The following is a 20207-nucleotide window of genomic DNA, read 5'->3' as shown; positions in this document are numbered from 1 at the left end:
CTCTCTCTCTCTCTCTCTCTCTCTCTCTTTTTCTGAGACAGGGTTTCTCTGTGTAACAGCCCTAGCTGTCCTAGAACTAGCTCTGCAGACCAGGCTGATTTCGAACTCACAGAGATCCGCCTGCCTCTGCCTCCCGAGTGCTGGGCTTAAAAGTGTGCGCCACCACCACCCGGCCCAGGACTCTTTTTTAAAGATAAAAATATAATAGTTACTGACCATCCACCTTTTAATTAAGACATTATTTTTTTTCTAGAAACTTCCAGAAACAGTTAACAGAGTCTCATAACCATCTGATACAGAAGGTAGCATTATTATCTCTGCTAAAATGAGGACACACTAGGATTTAAAATATATGAGATTTAGGGCCAGTGAGATTGCACATCGGATAAAAGTGCCTGCTGCCGAGCCTGATGATTTGAGCTTGACCTTTGGAGCCCATGTAGTGGAAGGAGAGAACTAACTCTTGCAGGTTGTCCAGACCCCAAATGTGCCGTGGGGTGAAGGAGACCACATACATATGTGCGCACATGCATAAAATAAATACATGGAAAATATGAGATTTGCTCAGGTTGAGCCAATAGGTAATGGCACCAGCAGGGATATTTATGTATTTATTTACCTATTTATCTTGTTATTTGTTTTTGGTGCTGGGGATGGACTCCAGGGCATTGTGAATGCTCAGTCACTGAGCTGCACCCCAGCCCTAAAGACCTGTAATTTTTTTTGTTTTATTTTGTTTTTGTTTTTCAAGATAGGGTTTCTTTGCGTAGTCTTGGCTGTCCAGAACCTAGCTCTATACACCAGGCTGGTCTTGAACTCACATGTGTGCAATGCCCTCACGGTCCAGAAGAGGGTGGTGGATCCTCTGAAATCAGAGTTACACACCATTATGAGCTGCTGTGTGGGTGCTAGGCACCCATTCCAGGTTCTCTGCAAGAGCAGTAAGTGTTCTTAACCGCTCAGCCTAATCTCCAGCCACCACACCACAACGGGAACATTTTGATAGAATATGTTTAGTAACTTTTTTGGCAGTGTAATAAGACAAGACTTCCCAGCTTCCTGAGTGTCCTGGGCAGCAGGCAGGGCTGGTACTGGAAGGTTGGAAGGTTAGCACAGGGCATAACAGCCCAGCCGTATTTATCGTGCCTTTGTATTATGGTCAAACAAGCTTAGGGGAGCTAAACAAGGGCTCTGTGGTTTTGTTTCTTACGAGAGAGTAACCTGAGAGTGGAGGGCATTTCTAGAAAGCAACGCTGAGACTTCTTTCTTGGGCTTCCTGGAGAAGGCAGGGCACTGTTCTCAGGGCCACTCTGTTGTGGAGCATTACTTTGTGTAAAGGCGGGTTACATTCATTTCTGAGCTCCTGTTAATGATGCAAAGATGTGTTACATTTGTTTGATTTAAATAAAATTAACCTGGGGTAAGGAGACCGAGTCAGCAACTAGCAGACAGGAAGTGGTAGGGAGGCGACACAGAGAAAGCCTGTCTTGAAAAACTAAAAACAAAACCAAAACACAAACCAAAACCAAAACCCAGAAAAAAACCAAATCAAAAAAAAAAAAAACAACAACACCCAAACAAACAAACAAAAAAACTCCACAAAACCAACAGCAGAACTCGGGCTGATATGCCAGACATAATCTTTGTCTAAATAAAGCTGAATTTTATTCTGTAGCAAAACGAATGATGATGGTGACGATGATGATGGTGATGATGCTGATGATGGTGATGATGATGATGATGATGATGGTAATGGCTATGATGTTGATGGTGATGATGATGGCTATGATGCTGATGATGATAATGATGAAAGAGAATGGGACTTGGGAATTGTGGTGATCTGACAGAAATGTCCCCATAGGCCCAGATGTTTGAACATCTGGTCCCCAGTTGGGTGCTGTTTGGAGAGGTTCTGGAACCTTCAGGAGGTGGAGGCTTTCTGCAGGAAGGATTTAATTCCTTTGCCCACTTCCGGTTTGCTCTCTCTGCTTCCTGATGTGATGACTCAGCTTCCTGTTCCTGCTGCCATGCCTCCCCGCCATGATGGATTCTTACCCCTCTGGAGCCATACGTTGCTTTTGGCCACAGTGTTTTATTTAGCACAGTAACTGAAAGGGGTGTGGCTCTGTGGTAGAACATTCGGGGCTAGTGAGATGGCGGGTAAGGGCACCTGCTGCTAAGTCTGTCAACCCAAGCTTGATGTCAGACACCCACATACATGGTGGAAGGAGAGAACTGACCCCCAAAAGTCCTCTGGACATGTGGGGCGCGCACACACACACACACACACACACATTCACACAATATAAAACCTTGGTTCCTCAGTCACACTAGCCATGTTTAGAGTGCTCAGTAACCACGTGTGGATGGCTAGGCAGAACTGATATGGAACATTCTACTAGGCAGCTGCTGAAGTATTAGCTGAACACAAGACTCAAGCTCCAAAGTACTGCTTGGAATTTTAATTAAATACCGCTTTATAATGCTATCTGCACACAGTACACACATTCTTTGTGAACTAACACATGCTGTATTAGTTTTGATGTTAACAAAATATAAGCATCTATAGACTATATTCTAGAGTGACTTCATTTACACGGCGCCTTCACTGTCAGTTAGGGCTGGGTCACATTTGAAATTTGCAAGACTGCAGGAGTGGGCAGGGCCCAGTCCTTCTCTGATGGCCATTAATTAGTACAGTACCCTCAAGTTGGCTGGGTCCACCAGAAAGGCTCTCCCCGCACCCAGCACTCAGTTGCACACTGATGCCCCAAGTCCCGGTGCTGAAAGTGAGGGTGTCATCAGGTGGCAGTGTGGGGCCAGGGCTCCCCTCTTCTCAAGCAGCAGTCCACACGAACATTTGTTCTAATGTCTATTCAGGGACCCAGAACCCCAGGCTGAAGAACAGAGAGCCAGAGTGGGGGTGGGAAAGGAAGACAAGAGAACAAACCAAGTTGAACCCACAGTTGGTGACCTGTTGGAGGTGCCTCGGGGCTGGGAAGAGGCAGCGGTGTGACATTAATGTTCCCAGCAGAGTTCAGATGGGAGCTGGACAAGGTAGTACTCAGCCATAATCCCAGCACTCCTGAGGCCGAGTCAGGAGGACTGAGAGTTCAAGACCAGCCTGGGCTACATATTTAAGGCCTATCTTCAGGGTGAGGATGGGAAAGAATGGGAGAGTGGGGAGGTGCTGTTAGAGCCAGGAGGGAAATCAGTCAGGGCTGTGGGTAGGAAGTGGACAGCCCTGTAGTCAGCTGACTATCTGATGACACCTAGGGGCAAACCAAGGCTTCTAGGACAGGGTGGGAACTCTGGAGACAGGTCTCCCACGGCCCTGCCCCATCTCCACTCAGGAGCTCAAAGGCCTTTCTGCTCATCTCTCACGGTTCAACTTGTAAGACGGTGGCCACCGTCCTCAGCCTAGAAGCCATCGCGTTCCTGGGTGGCACTGCCCACCTCTTCTGCATTTGCCTGCAGTTCCAGTGTACCTGTATCTCAGGTTGGCCAGGGCTAAACAGCCCACAGAAGAGGAAAGGGAGGGGCAGAGGGAGGCTGGGCACACATGCCATGCCCAAATGATGGGTGCCCACCTGGGTTGCCATGCTTAACCTCCCTGCTGATCCGCTTCCCGATCCCTGTCAGCTTCAGACCTCCCTCCCGCTACGCACCCCAGAACAGGTACTGTCAGAACAGAAACAAGATCTGATTTTAATTCTGTTCCTAGGGACCTGGGGCCTGACCCTGAGGGTGACTTAATACTCCATCTCCTGCCCCTGCTTCCCCCCCCCCCATTTCCACCCCAGAACAGGTACTATCAGAACAGAAACAAGATCTGATTTTCCTTTCCAGTAGGTGCTGGCCCTGCTAGCCTCTTCCTCACAAATCTTCTGTGGCTCCCGCATTCTCTAGAACACATGCCTCTGACAGCTAGTTAAGCCTCGCTAGGAGTCTGCCTTCACTGCTCCTCTTGTTTTGAGGCAGGGTCTCACAGGCTAGCCCAGGTTAGCCTAGAACGTGTGGCAAATCCTCCTGGAGGAAAGAAAAAGCCTCCCAGGTGCCGGACCACCAGTGTGAAGCCATCCACGGCTTCCATTGCTCGTCTTCTTTCTTCTTTTGGGTTTTTTGAGACATGGCTTCTCTTTGTAGCCCTGGCTGTCCTGGAACAGTAGACAAGGCTGGCCTCAAACTTAGAGATCTGCCTGCCTCTGCCTCTCGAGTGCTGGGATTAAAGGTGTGCAGCACCACGCCGGGCCTCACTGCTTGTCTTTTGAGGCTCTTTGACAACCCTGGCTCCAATCTCTGACTTTGCAAAGCTGCCCGTTCCCTTGAGAGCTCTCTAGTCTTAGCTACACTTGCCAGCACCCATGAATGCATGAAAATCACCTCCACTTCTGAGCACCCTCTGGTACTGGGACCAGCCTCATGAAAGCCTCTGTGTCTATCCTTCTCTGCGGCACAGCCTGCCCCGGAGGGCAGAGCTCCGTGCGTGTAGTTCTGTGAGCTAAACACATGGTAAAAAGCCCTCCAGTGGGGCTGAGCCACGGAGCCTTTGCCGCCGTCTCTACCTCAGGCATGTAAGCCACAATACAGACGTGGTCAAGAGGAAATACAGACGTGGTTATGGACTCTGTGCCAGATGGCGTCATTCTGTTTGGGTGTGAAGAGCTGTGGTGAGGATGGCTTATCAACACTGACCTATTAACACTGTCACCTTAGAGCGGGGGTGACTGGGTAGAGACTGCCCTAGGTCCTCTGGGGCCGTCCAGCTGCCTGCAGAACCCAGAGAGGGTAAGAAAACTGGAGGTGTCTGGTAGGGCTGTGTAGACACTCTCCGGATTTAGTGGCCCATGAGGAGGTTTCTAAGGGAGTAGGCTTTCTGGGTTCTGGGATTCAAGATCTCCGGGGATGCCCACTAATAATGCAGACTCTTGGGTCCCACTCCAGGTCCCCTGAGTCAGGTCACTAGAGCTGGAGTGAGAAACCGGCATTTTAAACAAACCCCTATGGGATTCTGATGCCCTTAAAAGCCTGCAAGCCTCTGCCTGCCACTCTCATATGTGCACATCGGTCCGGGAGTGGGGGTGGGGGTGCTAACCATGATATAGACAAGGAGAAAGCTGCAGACCTGTGTGTGAGAAACGCCTGCTCAGCCTGGACCCAGCTCAGGGCCGGAGACCCCGGTGCTCCAATGATGGGAAACAGGAGGTGAAGCTTAGCTAGTTAGCGGTCTAAAAGGAATGGAAGGGGAGGAGATGGAAGTGGATCTGTGTGAGGGCTCCAGACTCTTCCCAGGAGCCAGATGTGCCAGAGAAAGAGTAGTCTGTCCTACTCGGGCCTCGGCACATCCCGCGAAGCTGGCAGGAAAGTCACCGGGCCAGAAATCACCAGGAACCTCTCTATCAGTTTGAAGCAGAGAGGGTTGAAAGCCCCCTCCCCTTGCCTTACTTCTGTCCCCCTCACCCTCTGTTCACTCAACTTCTTTGGAGGAAGGAAACAATGAAATAATCTTCACAGGACTTGAACCAAGCCGGTTTTCAGAGCAGGCCCAGCGGGAACTCACCAGCAGGTCTTCACAGAAGGAAGGCCCATGCATATCACCAAGGTGCAGACGACAGCTTGTTCCACTCAGGGCTGGCCCTGCTGGGCTCAGCAAAAGGGACACCAGTATAGTCACAGACTCATGAGTGTGCCAGGTAGAGCTGAGGCATGCGTGTTGGTAAAGGAAGACCGACGGTGGAGGTCTCCAGCCTTTCGCTGGATGTATAAAGAGGGGGCTGACTCTGTCTTGCCTTCGCTCTAGGGAATGTGTGGTAGGCTGCAACCACTACCTAAGCTCACTCAACCCCCACCAGGCTAACCTGCCATACAGCCCACCTGGCATGCTCCCCAACTACTTGAAATGTCTTCCAAGGCCAAGGACATTGAATGGCTTCTCTGCCAGAGACAAGGGCCTCCCAAGATCATCTTACAGAGTTCTCGGTTTAAAACCAGGATACTTGAAAGGCAGGTTGGACAAAAGGGCAGAGCCATGGGGGGCGGGCTGTGGGCAATTATGCCCCCAAGGGAGGCAGATCACTGCTTGTTGGTGTGCTCCAGGACACGGTAGGGAACCCCAGGGGTGCTTTTGGAGCTGTGCTCCTCCTGCATGACGGGCAGTGTGGCCGGGGTGTAGATCTCAGAAATGCTGTCATTGTTTTCCAAGGCCCCGTAGGAGAAAGAAGCTTTGAGGTCGGGCTGGACCGTCGTTCCCTTTGCATGCATGTCCGGCATACCTGTAATGACATCCATGGCCCCAGTCATCACGTGGGAAGGGAGGCTGAACTTTCCGCGCTCCCCCCACAGACCCTCCCAGAGCTCAGGAGCCAATCAAGTGCAGTCCTGATTCCCCAGCTGCTTTAGAGTTAAGAGGAAATGCTCCTGTTTACACAGCAGGAAGGAAGGTGTTGGCATCCTGAGTGGCAGGTGGGCAGGGCAGGACACCATGCCCCGGACGTGGTAGATGCCACTTTGCTGTTGAATCAACTCAGGGATCCAGGAAGCTTACTTAGCATTGAGGAAATAGGGCGACTTTTGTACCCTGGAGACTCAGCAATGAGAGTAGCATTGTGATGACTGGAGGGAGTGTTTGACCTTTGACCTGATATTCCATACCTCTAGGTAGGGCGAGGTCTGATTTCCATTACATTTATGGGAAACAAAGACCCAGTGTTGTTGTTGGTTGTGACTGTTGTGTTATTACTGTTTTGAGAGACAGGGTCTTTCTTTATAACCCTGGCTGACCTGGAACTTTCTAAGCACATCATCGTGTTGAATTAACTGTCTCTGCCTCCCAGATGCTAGGGTTAGAGGCCTGCACCGCCAATGCCTGGCTTAAGGAACGTAATCTTCAGTTCCTGTGACCTTTTCCTACAATCCCTCCAGGAGATCACGTGGGGGCCAACTCGTTCCCTAACTAAATGCCAAGTGTCTCCTGTGAAAGGATGGGAACAGCTGGTCTCTCACTACCTGGCACACCCTCCGCACTGGGCTAACACTACACGGCTGGAGACCAACGCCAGCAGTAATGCCTGTGGCTGAGGTGTGCTGGCATTTATAAGGTAACATATGCTGTTTCAAATGTTCACCCAATTTTGTCTCATCTGATCCGTGAGGCCATGGAGAAGGAACAGAGAGCAGCAAGCAACTTACCTGAGGGCCACAGCTGCCGAGAGGCAGTGGTAGGGTTTAGCACAAGGTTGTTTAAACTCAAAAGCCTATGTTCTTAACTGGAGTGGTATGGGGCAGCCCTACAGACTGAACATAATCCCTAAACAACCTTAGGACAGAGAGAAACTAGTACCCTCACATCCTGGATAATAAAACAGGTTCCAGGAGGCAGAGCAGCTCACCTAAAGTCATCCAGCCAAAGAGCAGCTGGGACCCAGCCTGGGAGCCTGAAGCTTTAACATCAGCTGGAGAAGGCCTCTAGCCTCCACGTGATGCAGACACAATGGATGGTTGTCTTGAGGACCAGTTTAAGAGTCTGTGGTCTGTGCTTGGACTGTGGCTCCATCAGCAGAGGGCATGCCTGCTTGCCCAGCACACACAAAGCTTTGGTTTGGATCCCAGGCACCACATAAAATCAGGCATGATGGCCCATCCCTGTAATCCTAGCATTCAGGAGGCAGAAGCAGGAGGTTCAGAAGTTCAAAGTAATCCTCTGTCATATAGAGTCCACAGCCAACCTGAGCTATACCAGACCCCGTGTCTTTAAAAAAATAAGTTTATGGTTTGGGGCTCATGGGCGTAGCAGGGCAGGTGAAGGTGTCTACTACTCAGGGGAGATTTAGTTTACTGAGCACTGCATAGCTTTGAATTTTGTCAGTGCCTCCAGCCCTATGCCACCAAGAGTGTGATGGGTATGGGTTTGCATCGTAGAACATGGAGTGTTAGGGGTATCTACTAGGGGGTCTTAGGTTTGGGTTGGGGGACCTGAGGAGGGCTCAGGTTTCGACACTGTTAAGAAATGGGATACTTCTGTCCTTGGAGACCTGATTGATTCTCTTTTAGAAGACTGGATAAGGCTCAGGCTGTGATATAAATCAGCATTAACTAGCACGCAAGCCAGTCTAGGAACAGCACCTCTGCTTTCTGTGGTTTGGACAGTGGCCATACTTGGTCTATGTTCAGACATGGTAACAGAGTGTTCCTGTCTATATAGACACCTATCCAGACGAGCATGGCTTGACTGATGAGGCTCTGAGGAGTGGTTTCTAGTGGGCCAAGGACCACAGAGCCTGTGGAGGCTCCCTTGATCCTGACAGCCAGGGCTGCTGTTCTCTTTATCCATCTAAGAAAGCCCCTCCAGCTGTGATGTATCCTGAAGTCCTGGAATCTAAAGACAGCAAACCAGACAGTCAAAGGCCAGATCCCATGACCAGAGAAAGCAAATAACTGGAGAAGTGGTTCTGTTGATGACCATGCGAGTCATGTGCTAAAATCCTGGATATGTGTGTGTGTGTGTGTGTGTGTGTATGTGTGTGGTGTGTGTGTGTGTGTGCACGCACACAAATGTGCCTGTGCGTGCATGTGGAGGCTGGAGGTCGATGCTGAGTGTCTTCCTTGCTCACTCTCTGCTTCAGATTGTCTTAAGCCAGCGTCTTTCACTGACCCTTGAGCACACTGATTAGTTACACTGCCCCCACCAGCACTAGGACTCCGGACACGCACTGCTGGGCCAGGTCCAGATGCGGGTGCTGGGGATCCATCCATGGGGCACATTTGCAGAGCAAGTATTTATGCACTGAGCCATCTACTCAACCCAAAACTTCAAAGTTTTTAAAGAAAACTGGAAGCAAAGGCAAAACTAGTCAGGCATCTACCACATCCCAGACACTGTGCCCACAGCCTTGACACATGCACCCCGTAACCCAGAGATAAAAGTGAGGGTGAGAGGCCTCGACACGTCTTATGGGGGGAAGGTGGCAGAGGGCAGAGTTTGAATGTAAATGGAGCCATGTGAACTCTATGTGTCCAGTAGGACTGTCTCAACTGCGATAGGACAAGGTCTTCGATCTTCAGTGCCTCATTTCCTACTGAGGTCATGAGGTACAAGAGCCACACCCACAAACTGATCATAGAATTCTGGCTTCTAGGACCAGCCGACTCCCCCCCCCCCCCCCCGCTACTTCCCGTCAGAGAAGTGTGCGTATGCACACAGGGACATGTGTATGGACAGACACACAGTTTATAAACGCACAGACACACGGGGACATACACATACTCGCACACAGAGTTGACACCTCACCGATCTGGGATTCAGCTATCCAGCGCCCTCATCTATCCGGAACACAGCCGAGAGACAAGGAAGTAAGCAGAAGAGGCATCTGAGCAGCCAGGTTCGACCTTAGCACAGTCCACGCACTGATAGCCCCGAGCCCTGAACTGCCAGGAGAAACCTCAGGGCCCCACTCAGCCACTCTGCGTTCATCCACACGTGGCTGAGTCGGGCCAAATGAAAATGCTGACATGGGGTTCTCTACTTCTACTCAGGCAGGCTGGCCACAGCAAGCAGGGCAGAGGGCAGCTTAGCAGAGCAAGATAAAACAAACAAACAAACAAACCAGTAAGCGGGTGCGGCTGGGGCCACTTGACACGGGAGCACATCAATCAGTCCTGAGAACACGCTTGAGTCAAGGCATCAAAACCTAAAAGCTGAGTCATGCTGCTATGGAGCCCAGGTTGGTCTTGAACTCATGATCCTCCTGCCTCAGCTGCCCAAATGCTGGGGATTATAGGTGCATGCTGTTACCAGTGTTTAAGAACTGCTCTCAATGAGGGACTATTTTATATGGCTGACATATGTGTTCATACTTTGTTTATAGATTCTGTGACTGGAGGATGCGTGATTATGTTGTGAAAAAGTAGAAGAAAATGCAGGCATGGTCTGGTGCCCAGCCTACCTGGTATATTGCACCTCTATGTAAGAAGCATGGCACACCATGCTCCTGAAGTCAAAAGACTGAATTCTGAAGTAGCGTGAGTAGCCGGTAGCTGGCAGGGGGATGAATCTGAACAACTTTAATGAGCTTTTTCTGTGTAAAGACCCTGGTGGTGTGGGTGCTCACTGTCCTGTCCGCGGTTCTGTGCTAAGCAATCATAGCAGTCTTCCACTGTGTAAGTTGTACACACACACTAAAGCAGATGCTATTCCCTGAAACTGTCTCCAGAGTGGTTTATCTCTGTGCCCTTTACAGACCCACGGCACTGCTGTCTTGTCAGGGGATGCCCAGTAATGGCAGCAGAGGTCATGTTAGTGATCATTAGTAGCCTGGAGAATTTATATCAGCTAACTTAACCCATGCTAATCCAGTCTTGTCTGTCCCACTCAGTTTTCCTAGCCCACCACAATCCCCACACCTCCCTATCACCTGTGTGTGGCTGAATGCTAAGTGGTTCTAGCCATGGCTAAACACCATTTGAGCTTGGGTTCCCAGTGTGAGCCCTCAATTCCCTGGAAAGTACGGTGGGGCAGGGTCAAGGTTATAGTGTTGGATTTGTTTATGTTAATTTTCTTTCTCACTGACCTCTCTCTCTTTTTCTCTTTTTTTCTCTCTGTCTGTTTCTCTCTCTCTCTCTCTCTCTCTCTCTCTCTCTCTCTCTCTTTCTCTCTCTCTGTGTTTGCAGGCTCAGGGCCTTGTGCTGCTGATTGGAGCGACACTTGATGCTGCAAGTCGGGGTTTTCTTTCCAAGACCCTGTGACAGACCTGGGAACTGGCAAGGGGTTCTCAAGGCCAACTGAGGCGCCTCAGCCATCAGCTCCTCATTTGAAAGAAGAGCTTGAAAGCGATTCAAGCCAACAAAAAACAGGGCTAGAACTCACACCACAGCACACCTGTCCTGCACTGCGCTTCCTACACCAAGTAGCAGGCACACTACATCACCCTACAAGAGCAGCCAGCAGGGCACGGGGAAGGCAGGAGGGGGGAGGAGGAAGGGGCGGGGCTTCGTTACCTGGCATGGCGTCCATGGAAATATAGGGCTCGAATGGAATGGCCTTCTTCCTGTTTCGCGTGATTAAGAACACACCCAGGAAGGCGATGAGGCACCTGAAGACCGGAAAGGAAGAGGAGAAGTGAGACCAGGAGCAACCACGAGGAGGGGACTTGAGGGCAAGTGGCTAAGGGCCAGCTAAAGAGAGCGGAGACCACAGGGCCTGCAACCAGCTAGAGACACTGTGCATGATAACAGCTTGGGGGCGGGACAGGGAACAGGGGCCACATATCCGGAGGCCACAAACTGGATTCTATAGTGATATTTTATTTATGCTTTAATAAATAAAGTTTACCTAAAGATCAGAAGGGCAAAGCTAAGCCACTAGATAGAGATCAGCAGTGGTGGCACATACCTTTATTCCCAGGATTTGGGAGACAGAGGCAGAGGGATCTCTGTGAGTTCAAAGCCACCCTGGGCTACACACGATCAATGCAGAAACAAATCCAGGTGGTGGTGCCTTACATCTTGAATCCCAGCACCAAAGGGAATGTAAAATGGGAGGAGACAGAGGCTTAGTCTGCTTAGTCTGAGGTCGCCCAGCCTTGGTAGAGGTAAACCTTCTCTAGTGGCTTGGCTGCTTTGCTTTTCTGCTTTTCGGTTGAGCCCCAATATCTGTCTCTGGGATTTTATTACTTGTGCTATAGGATTCAGAGTTGTCTCAAGTCTTCCGGGGAAATTTGTAGCATGTGGCTCATCTACTTTCCTACAGTCAGTGTTCTCAAAAGTATGCCCTTTATAAAGCTGTATTTTTTTAAATTAAAAAAAAATTGCTTTATTTTATTTTATGGTTTTTCAAGACAGCCTTGGCTATCCTGGAACTTGCTCTGTAGATGAGGTTGGCCTCAAACTTGCCTGTCTCCCTGGGGTTGGGATACTGGGATTAAAGGCATGTGTCACTACCACCCAGCTCTAAAAAATTTGAATACAGTTGGTATAAAAGTCTAGCAGCACGACAATGGATATACTAGAAAGTCCCTATGTCTCCTCTCTTTCTCTCTTGCGCACACACGTACACACACACACACACACACACACACACACACACACACAGTACATTGCTCTGGCTGGCCTGGAACTTGTCATGCAGATCAGGGTGACCTAAACTCACCGATTTACCTGTTTCTGCTCCACCCGCCACCCCAGAGCTGGGATTAAGGGTATGCGCCATCCCACTCAGTTTTTCTTTTCTCTCAGTGTATGGAAAGAAGCAGTTCCTCAAAATCAAGGTGCAGTTTACAGGCAGTGATGCAGAGATCCCAAGAAGAAAGATAGACAGTCTCTATTCACATGTGTGTATGTTCACCTACCAGGTCAAGATTGAAAGACTTCTATCCCCCTAGAGCACTGGTTCTCAACCTTTGTGATGACCTCCAACCATAAAGTTATTTTCATTGCTACTTCATATTGTAATGTTGCTAGTATTATGATTAATAATGTAACTATATGGTATGCTGGAGATCTGATATGTGACCCCTGTAAAAGGGTCATTCAACCCCCATAGGGGTTGTGACCCACAGGTTGAGAACCACTGCTCTAGACGATTCTAAGCAGCTGTGGGTAACCCTGAACTGATCCTCCAGCCTCTATCTTCTGAGCACTGGCATAAGAAGTCAGTGCCACACTGTCTGGTTTCATTCATTGCTGGGGATGGAACCTAGAGTTTTAGCATGCTAGGCAGGAACTGAACCAAATAAGCCCCAGCCCAGCTTCCCAGAAGGACTTCGGTGCCTTTTCTCTTCATGCCCCACCATGTCCAGAGTCTCTACCACCTGACTTCTCTCCCCACGAGTTACATTTATCAGAAATGTCAAGAGGAGAGAAGGCTGCAGGCCTTTGAGGAGCCAGCTGCTCACTTTTGGAGCCAGCACCCTCCGGCTAGCAACTCTCTCCACTCCAGGACCAGGGCTGAAGCAATGGGTCAGGGGCAAGCCCTGGCTAGACAGAGTGGGACTCACCCTAGGGCAAACATGCAGACGTGCAGCGCTTCCTCCCCGAGGAAGTCCAGGTAGAAGATTGCACCTGCGGCAGCAAGGGAGAGAAGAGATCGGGATCATTTCCTGTGCTCACCTCGTGCAGCCTCTCGCTATTTGCTCTTCCTTGCAGGGTACCAAGGTGACCAAAAACACTAGGACTAACTCCTTCGGAGGTGACTGTCTTAGGAGGCCCTTTATATCTCCATAGTCAAACAAACTTTTGAGATAATATTCAAGTGCTCCAAATAGCAAAGCTCTAATCTCATCCCTATCATTAGCCACAGGTCACAATAATTGATAATTGATAATTTCCTGCCTCAGCTTTCCAAGTGCTAGACTTACAGGCTCTAGCCACCATCCCTGGCTTGTTTGTTTGTTCCTTCATCTCCTCCTGCCCTCACCTCTCTTTTTTTTTTTTTTTGACAGACTCTCATGTAGCCCAGGCTGGCCTCAAGCTCCTTAGGTAGTCAAGGATGACTTTGAACTTCTCATTCTCCTTTTCCTACCTCCCAAGTGCTGGGATGACATAAGGTAAGGTGTGCATAGCCAGACCTGGTTATTGCAGCGTGAAGGATGGAACCAGGGTTCTGTTCACACTAGGTCAACACTCTACCAACAGAACCATATCCTAGCCCCGAAGACCTACACTGTTGGAGAAGCCCTGCCCAGGACCCACAGCAGGAGGAACGGGGGATGTTTGGATCATACATATTGCAGTTCTAGAGAGAAGTGTTATTAGACCTGTAAAACCAAGGTTTAGAAGGTAGGTGGTTATTCCCTGAGCCACATGGTTGGCATAACGACTGTCGGAATGCAAGCCTTCATCTCCAAATCTCATGCCCTTCACAAAAACCACAGGCAGATCCAGAAAGCAGAATCAGTTGAGATTCTGCTTTCTCAACCACCCCCACCCAGGAACAATGTCCCTCTGCTCAGGCAAGACACAGAAACCCAATAACGGGCAACTCTCACCTGCTGTGATGGCTGCCGTGGTGGACAGGATGTAGCCTACACTGGCAATCAAGGAGGAGTCATAGATCTGAGAGGCTTGACTCAAAAACCTGCAACACACAGGTACTTGGGTCAGTGGGCTAAGGGGGTAAGAGAGGAACTTGGGGTACAAGGCAAGGCATGGGGAGGGTTTCCAGGTCTATAAGAATGGACTCTCTCCGTTACAGTGCTGGGGACCTAAAGATTTGAGGTCTGAGCTTGGCCCACAGACTGAAGCCCTTCTGCGGCATACCTCAGACTGTGTGACTGTGGCCATGGCCACACCCTTTTCCTCACCCCTGGTCCCCACCTCACTGAACGGAGCTTCTCCTGGGTCCACACACATCCCAGGACAGTCTCATGGGATTTGTCACAGCCAGCCCAATGTTGTAATTTTTTAAAATACTAGAAACATGTTAGTAGTTACTGCGATGAACGGGAGAAAGGAAAAGTCAGCTCCTATTTTGTCTGTGGCAGACACCACCTTCATGTGGGAACTGAGCCTCTGTCCAATTCCCTGTTGACATCCCAGCCAGCACTGCACAGCTGCCCGCAGGAACACTAGCCACTAAGCTAACCGTCTGTGCACAGGCTGTATCCGTGAGACCTATGAGGGACTGTGGCTCTGCATGCTGGGGGACTGTCCTGACTGGGAGACCATACGTTCCTAAGAGGTGGCAGGAGTCCTTGGTTGCCTGTGTGACCCCGATCTCTCAGCAATGAACCTGTGTACCTGGCAAAGGTTCTCCTTAGGAGGGCTATAATAGTGTTGAGGGGCTAAAAGTCCTGATAGTCAAATGGTAGCAGTGACAAAACTCATGACGGGTGTGGACGCCAAGCTGGGGTGCTTCGGGCAGACCTGCGGGTCTCAGCTGCAGAGGGTGAAGCTGAACCCCAGAGCAGCCTCGTGGGACTTGGAGGAACAGATGCAGAGGGGCTCAGACTGGGAACCTGATGCTTAAATTCAGCCCTCAATTTATCACATCCTAGCTTTATTTTTTTTTAAGATTTTTTTATTTATTATGTACACAGTGTTCTGCCTCCATGTATGCCTGCAGGGCAGAAGAGGGCACCAGATCTCATTACAGATGGTTGTGAGCCACCATGTGGTTGCTGGGAATTGAACTCAGGACCTCCAGAAGAGCAGTCAGTGCTCTTAACCTCTAAGCCATCTCTCCAGCCCACGTCCTAGCTTTAATCTCCCTCTGCCTCCCAACACAGGACAGACAATACCATCTCCAGCCCGCCCTGCAGGGTGCTGTGAACATAGGTGATCTGAAGATGGAGCTCCCAACAGCAGCAGTAGCTGCGATGGCCCTCAAGGTCAGGGTACTGAGCTCAGGCTAGACCTAGGAATCTGACCTTCAGGCTGGCTCAGCCTCACCCACCATCTTGAATCCTTCTGACTGACTCAGGTTGTCACCTCTAATATTCATGAGTGCCACTCCCTTCTAGTCCTCTGGCGGGAAGGGCTCTAGGACTCAGAGGGGGCAGGACCGAAGCCTGCTCTCAGGATTGCAAAGCTTCACATCACCCATACTCAGAGGTAGAAACGAGCGTGCACTTTTTTCTCTGTGAGGGCCGGGGCCAAGTTCTCGAGGATAGGAAATGACAACTCTGTTTCTCCAAGGAGACAAGCAAGCGCCTCCTCGGTGACGGCAAGGCTTCTTTTCAAGTTCCCATAGGGCCGATGACAGGCTGCTTCTTAAACTTTGAGCACTCGGGACAGGGAGGGATGTGTGTGTGTGTGTGTGTGTCTGTGTGTGTGTGTGTGTCTGTGTCTGTGTTTGGATTCCACTCCCTGCCCCAAGAGTTTATCTCCACCCCGATGCTAAACTGGCTCCCTGTATGCTCCGGCTGCCCTACAACTTCAGAACCAAATGAAACCAGGCCCCAGAGTGGAGGAAATGCAACGCACGTGGCCTGATAGACGGCAGTGGCCACCATGCACACGAACATCACGTAAAAGATCGGATAGTCCAGCTGCAAGTTGCCTTGGATGGACAGCACGAGCATCCCCGACACAGCCTTGACCGTCACCACCGTCATGGAACCTGCGGAGAACAAGCAAGGCCCTGAAAGGACTTGGGGGCAGAGGTGGGAGGTTCACGGAGCTCCCGTGGTAAGAAGACACCATTGGCTAGGTTTACTTTGCCCAGGATTCCCTTAGCTGGGCTGACAAGTCAAATGGAGGGATGTGAGGTGCCCACAGCTCTTTCCAAATATCACGTCACTGTACCCTAATGGGCAGCAAGTTCAGATCTCTGCCTCAGACGACATGACAGTGGGCAGGAAATGGCTCTCTGAACAGACGCGCAAACTTCCCCTGAGCACCGACTTCATGGTAATCCAGGATAACAGATGAGGAAAGAACTCAGGAATGGGAGCTTCATAATGCTCAGTCACGTGCATTTGCCAAACTGGAGGTAGAAAAAATGACTGGGGTAAGGGACAAAGGAAGCCACAGCCCCCACTGAACTGCATTGCTTCCCTCTGTCAACCGCCTCAGTAGCGTTCTGCCAGCAATCCAGCACACCGTGCCTTCTGGGCCCCTCGGCCACTGCACTGGTCTGCAGGCATGGGAAGCCCCTGAAGTCACGCTTGAGGCACCATACTGTCCACGCTACCAAACAGCAGATGGGCCATGAACGACGGGATGTTGACGACTTCGGTACTAACCACCGCAACGTCACAAAGGGACAGGAGACTGCTTATGCTGTAACTTGGGTACACCTAAGAATGTTATGTTCAAACGAGCCAGTTACAGAAAGGCCTCATAGGGCCAGGTGTGTAGGGTGCACCTGGAATCCTAGCACTCAGGAGGCTGAGGCAGGAGGATCAAGAGCTCAAGGCTAGCTGTCTACAAAAGAAGATTTTTTTTCCCCCTAAGCTGAAGATGTTGCTCAGTCGAGAGAGGGTTTGTCTAGCATGCACAAAGCCCTGGGCTCCGTCCCCAGCACGGCCTAAACAGGGCGGGATGCAATCCCAGCACTCAGGAGGTGCCAGCAGGAGGATGAGATGTTCAAAGTGGCAACACAGGGATTTCAAGGTCAGCCTGGGCTACCGGGAACCCAGTCTCAATACAAACAAATGAAGAGCCACGTTAGGATATAATTCCAGTTACGTAAGATGTTCACAGAGATGCATTTATACACAAAAGGGAGGTTAGTGGTTGCCTGGAGCTGGGGAGATGGGTGATGGGAGTCATCAGTACTGGGTACAGGGTTTATTTTGGGGTGTTCTATAATTAGATGGTGGTTGTGTGAGTCTATGACTATAGGAAACCCCACTCAAGGCTTCCCTTGAGCAGAAGAACCACGTGGCATATGAATTCTATCTCAATAAAACTGTTTTAAAAAGTAGATCAGAATAATGCCAGCCTGTGTTCAGTGACAGACATCTGCATGGTTTGGGGGGGGCTGTCACTGAGGTGGGATGGGGGGAATAACATGTGGGTATCTCTGCCCATATCAGTTCACCGTCCTCCCAACACTGGGGTATTTTCCTTGTCGTGTTGTGTAGAGGAGACACCAGACGGCCAGCCCTTTCTCCTGCTCTGTTGGACACTGAGTGACTAGCAGCATCTTTGCCTCAGCCTGAAGGCCATCTCCGGCCTCAGCACCCATCCCTTGAAAGGAAGGAAAACCTGTCTGTTCTGGCTCCATACCTGCCCTCGGACCACACAGCGCTTTGAGGATACTGCTGGACAGCTCTGAGGTGACCTCTGACCTCACCTAGCTTACCCTCCTTCTATTCCTTCTCCTGACGGGTCACTGCCCACACTCAGGTGGCTGTGGTCCATGCGTTTGCTCACTTTTCTCTTGTTGAAGACGGTCCTCTTTGAATCTCCACTGGGACTTTAGTTCTGGGCACTTGGAACACTCGAGACTTGAGCCAGAGTGCGAGAAATGTTAGAAGCCACCTCGGTCAGCCGGGCCCAGCTCCCTGTGGCCACCTGTAGAGTGACCGTCTTGAACTGGCCTCAGGTAGCTTCTGTATGCAGAGCCGACAGCCTTGAGCAGGGTTACCGGGGGGTGACAAAGCCCCATCACCCAGAAACTGCTTACCAAGCAAGGCCACCAGGAGGAGAATCACGACGATGCTGTTGGCATTCTTCTCCTTGTAGAAGTACAACAGCAGGCAGAACAGGACGATCGCCACCAGCTGCGGAGGACATCAGTGGTCACCAGGCATGTAGTCAGGAATCCAATGTGTGTCCCTGTCCTGACCAAGCCCAAGTATGTGTGTAGCGGATCAGAGAAAGAGGAAGGCAACTGTTGGGTCCAGCGGCACACTTAGGAGGAGCTGAGAGGTCAGGGCCGGCTCAGACTGCACAGTGAGTTCAAGACCGGCCTGGGGAACTCAGGCGCTATCTCAAAATATGAAAAGACAAAAGTGGTTGGCGCAGACAAATTTCAGAGCACTTTCCAGGGACATCCAGGCCCAGGGTTCAATATCCAGTAATAAAAACCCAACCCAAACAAAAACGACAACAAAAAAAGCAAAATGCTACTCCCAAGTGAGACACATACTTGGGGAACCATTTGGTCAAGTAACAGGAGCACGCTCTGTGTCACTAGGCCTCAGCTGGGCGCAACTTCCAGAGAAAGAGGAAGGCAGCTGCTGCTGAGTGTGGTGGCCCTGGCCTGAAATCCTGGCACTTGGGAGGCAGAGATGGGAGGGTTTTGAGTTATCGGTTAACCTGGGCTATGCGGTGAGACTATGTCTCAAAATAGAAAAGAGGAAGCTGAGTGGAGTTTGGGAGTCGTAGGCTGTAGTTGTGTCTGTCTCTAAATTGCTTGCGTGACCATAGTCAAGTCTAAACATCTCCAAATCCCTGCTGCCCCTGCAGCATAGTAGGGATGACACCACTCACAGGGCAACAGTTAGCACTATGCTGGCTGAACGCTACCCACAGGCCAGACGCCACTCCCAGCATGGCTGTCGCGTTCAGCTCCTTACACCAACACAGTATTGTGAAGTGGGGACCATTACAACCCTTGTAGCTGATGGCAGAGGCAGGATTTGAACCTGGGCAACCTAAGGGTCCATATCCTTTTCCAATAACCACACTGTCTGGGGCTGGAGGCCTAGAGTCCTGTATGGAAAGCGACTTCAGCAACAGAAACTCCCTAGTAGCTAATTTTTTTTTTTTTTTGTTTTTCGAGACAGGGTTTCTCTGTGGCTTTGGAGCCTGTCCCGGAACTAGCTCTTGTAGTCTAGGCTGGTCTCAAACTCCCAGAGATCCGCCTGCCTCTGCCTCCCGAGTGCTGGGATTAAAGGCGTGTGCCACCACCTCCCGGCTCCCCTCAGGACTTTTAAACATAATCTGTCCCCTTAGTTTGAATCCCCTGTTCCCTCACAGCCTGCCTTTCCCTCCCCATCTTGTTTCTTTTTGCTGTTGCTATTTTCCTGTTTATTGTCTTCTTGTTTTTGTCTTACTTATTGTAGCAGGGTCTCATGTAGCCCAGGCTGGCTACAGCTGATGATAACCTCAAACTTCTGATCCTCCTGTCTCTGCCTGTCAACTGTTGGAATTACAGGCCCGAGTCACTGTGCCTGGCAGATGGTACTGATTGACTGTGGGTTGAATGTAGGACCCTACACATGCTAAGCACATTTTATATCCCAGAACTACATTCAGCTCCACCTTATCTTTTTGTGCTTCACCTTTTTGTTTTTTGGGTTTTTGTTGTTGCTCTTTTTCAAGACAGGGTTTCTCTATGTAGTCCTGGCTGTCCTGGAACTCACTCTGTAAACCAGGCTGGCCTTGAACTCCCTGAGATCCGCCTGCCTCTGCCTTCTGAGGGCTGGGATTAAAGGAGTGCACCACCATGACCGCCCAGCTAAAGTCTAATTTTTTTTCTTTTTTTTTCTAATTTTTTTTTAGTTTTTTTTTTTTTTTAGTTTTTTTGAGGCAGAGTTTCTCTGTAGCTTTGGAGCCTATCCTGGAACTAGCTCTTGTAGACCAGGCTGGCCTTGAACTCACTGAGATCTGCCTACCTCTGCCTCCCTAGGGCTGGGATTAAAGGTGTGCACCACCACCACCCAGTTAAAGTCTAAAATTTCAACAAGAGATATAATGTTATTAAACAAGACCCATTGTGCTTTTCACAACTTTTGCAAAAAACCTATACCCAAGGCAGCCAGGCATGTGGATATGGCAAGCTGTTGCAAATCTGTTTCCCCTGGCTAGGGTGCAGGGACATT

At 50.2% G+C, this 20207-nt stretch overlaps 1 protein-coding gene across 3 annotated transcripts in view; it reads right to left on the bottom strand.

Moving 5' to 3' along the window:
* Nucleotides 1–2439: 2439 nt before the first annotated feature.
* Nipal3 (NIPA like domain containing 3) overlaps nt 2440–20207 on the bottom strand; it is a 42297-nt gene continuing 24529 nt past the window's right edge. Inside the window, exons 7-13 of one of the 3 annotated variants that reach the window (XM_005353048.3) lie at nt 18065–18161; nt 15916–16051; nt 13980–14068; nt 12990–13053; nt 10993–11087; nt 9287–9318; nt 6195–6272 (exon numbers count right to left, since the gene is read on the bottom strand). In XM_005353048.3, the coding sequence (XP_005353105.1) occupies nt 9302–9318; nt 10993–11087; nt 12990–13053; nt 13980–14068; nt 15916–16051; nt 18065–18161 (498 nt within the window). In that variant the 3' untranslated portion in view covers nt 6195–6272; nt 9287–9301. Of the gene's footprint in view, nt 6273–9262; nt 9319–10992; nt 11088–12989; nt 13054–13979; nt 14069–15915; nt 16052–18064; nt 18162–20207 lie in introns of all 3 variants that reach the window. The other 2 variants (XM_026781898.1, XM_005353046.3) reach the window with 2 other exon arrangements.

The sequence above is a fragment of the Microtus ochrogaster genome, chromosome 10, assembly GCF_000317375.1.
Source record: "Microtus ochrogaster isolate Prairie Vole_2 chromosome 10, MicOch1.0, whole genome shotgun sequence".
In the NCBI taxonomy this organism is placed as follows: Eukaryota; Metazoa; Chordata; class Mammalia; order Rodentia; family Cricetidae; genus Microtus; species Microtus ochrogaster.
This window is presented reverse-complemented; position numbering and strand designations above follow the sequence as displayed.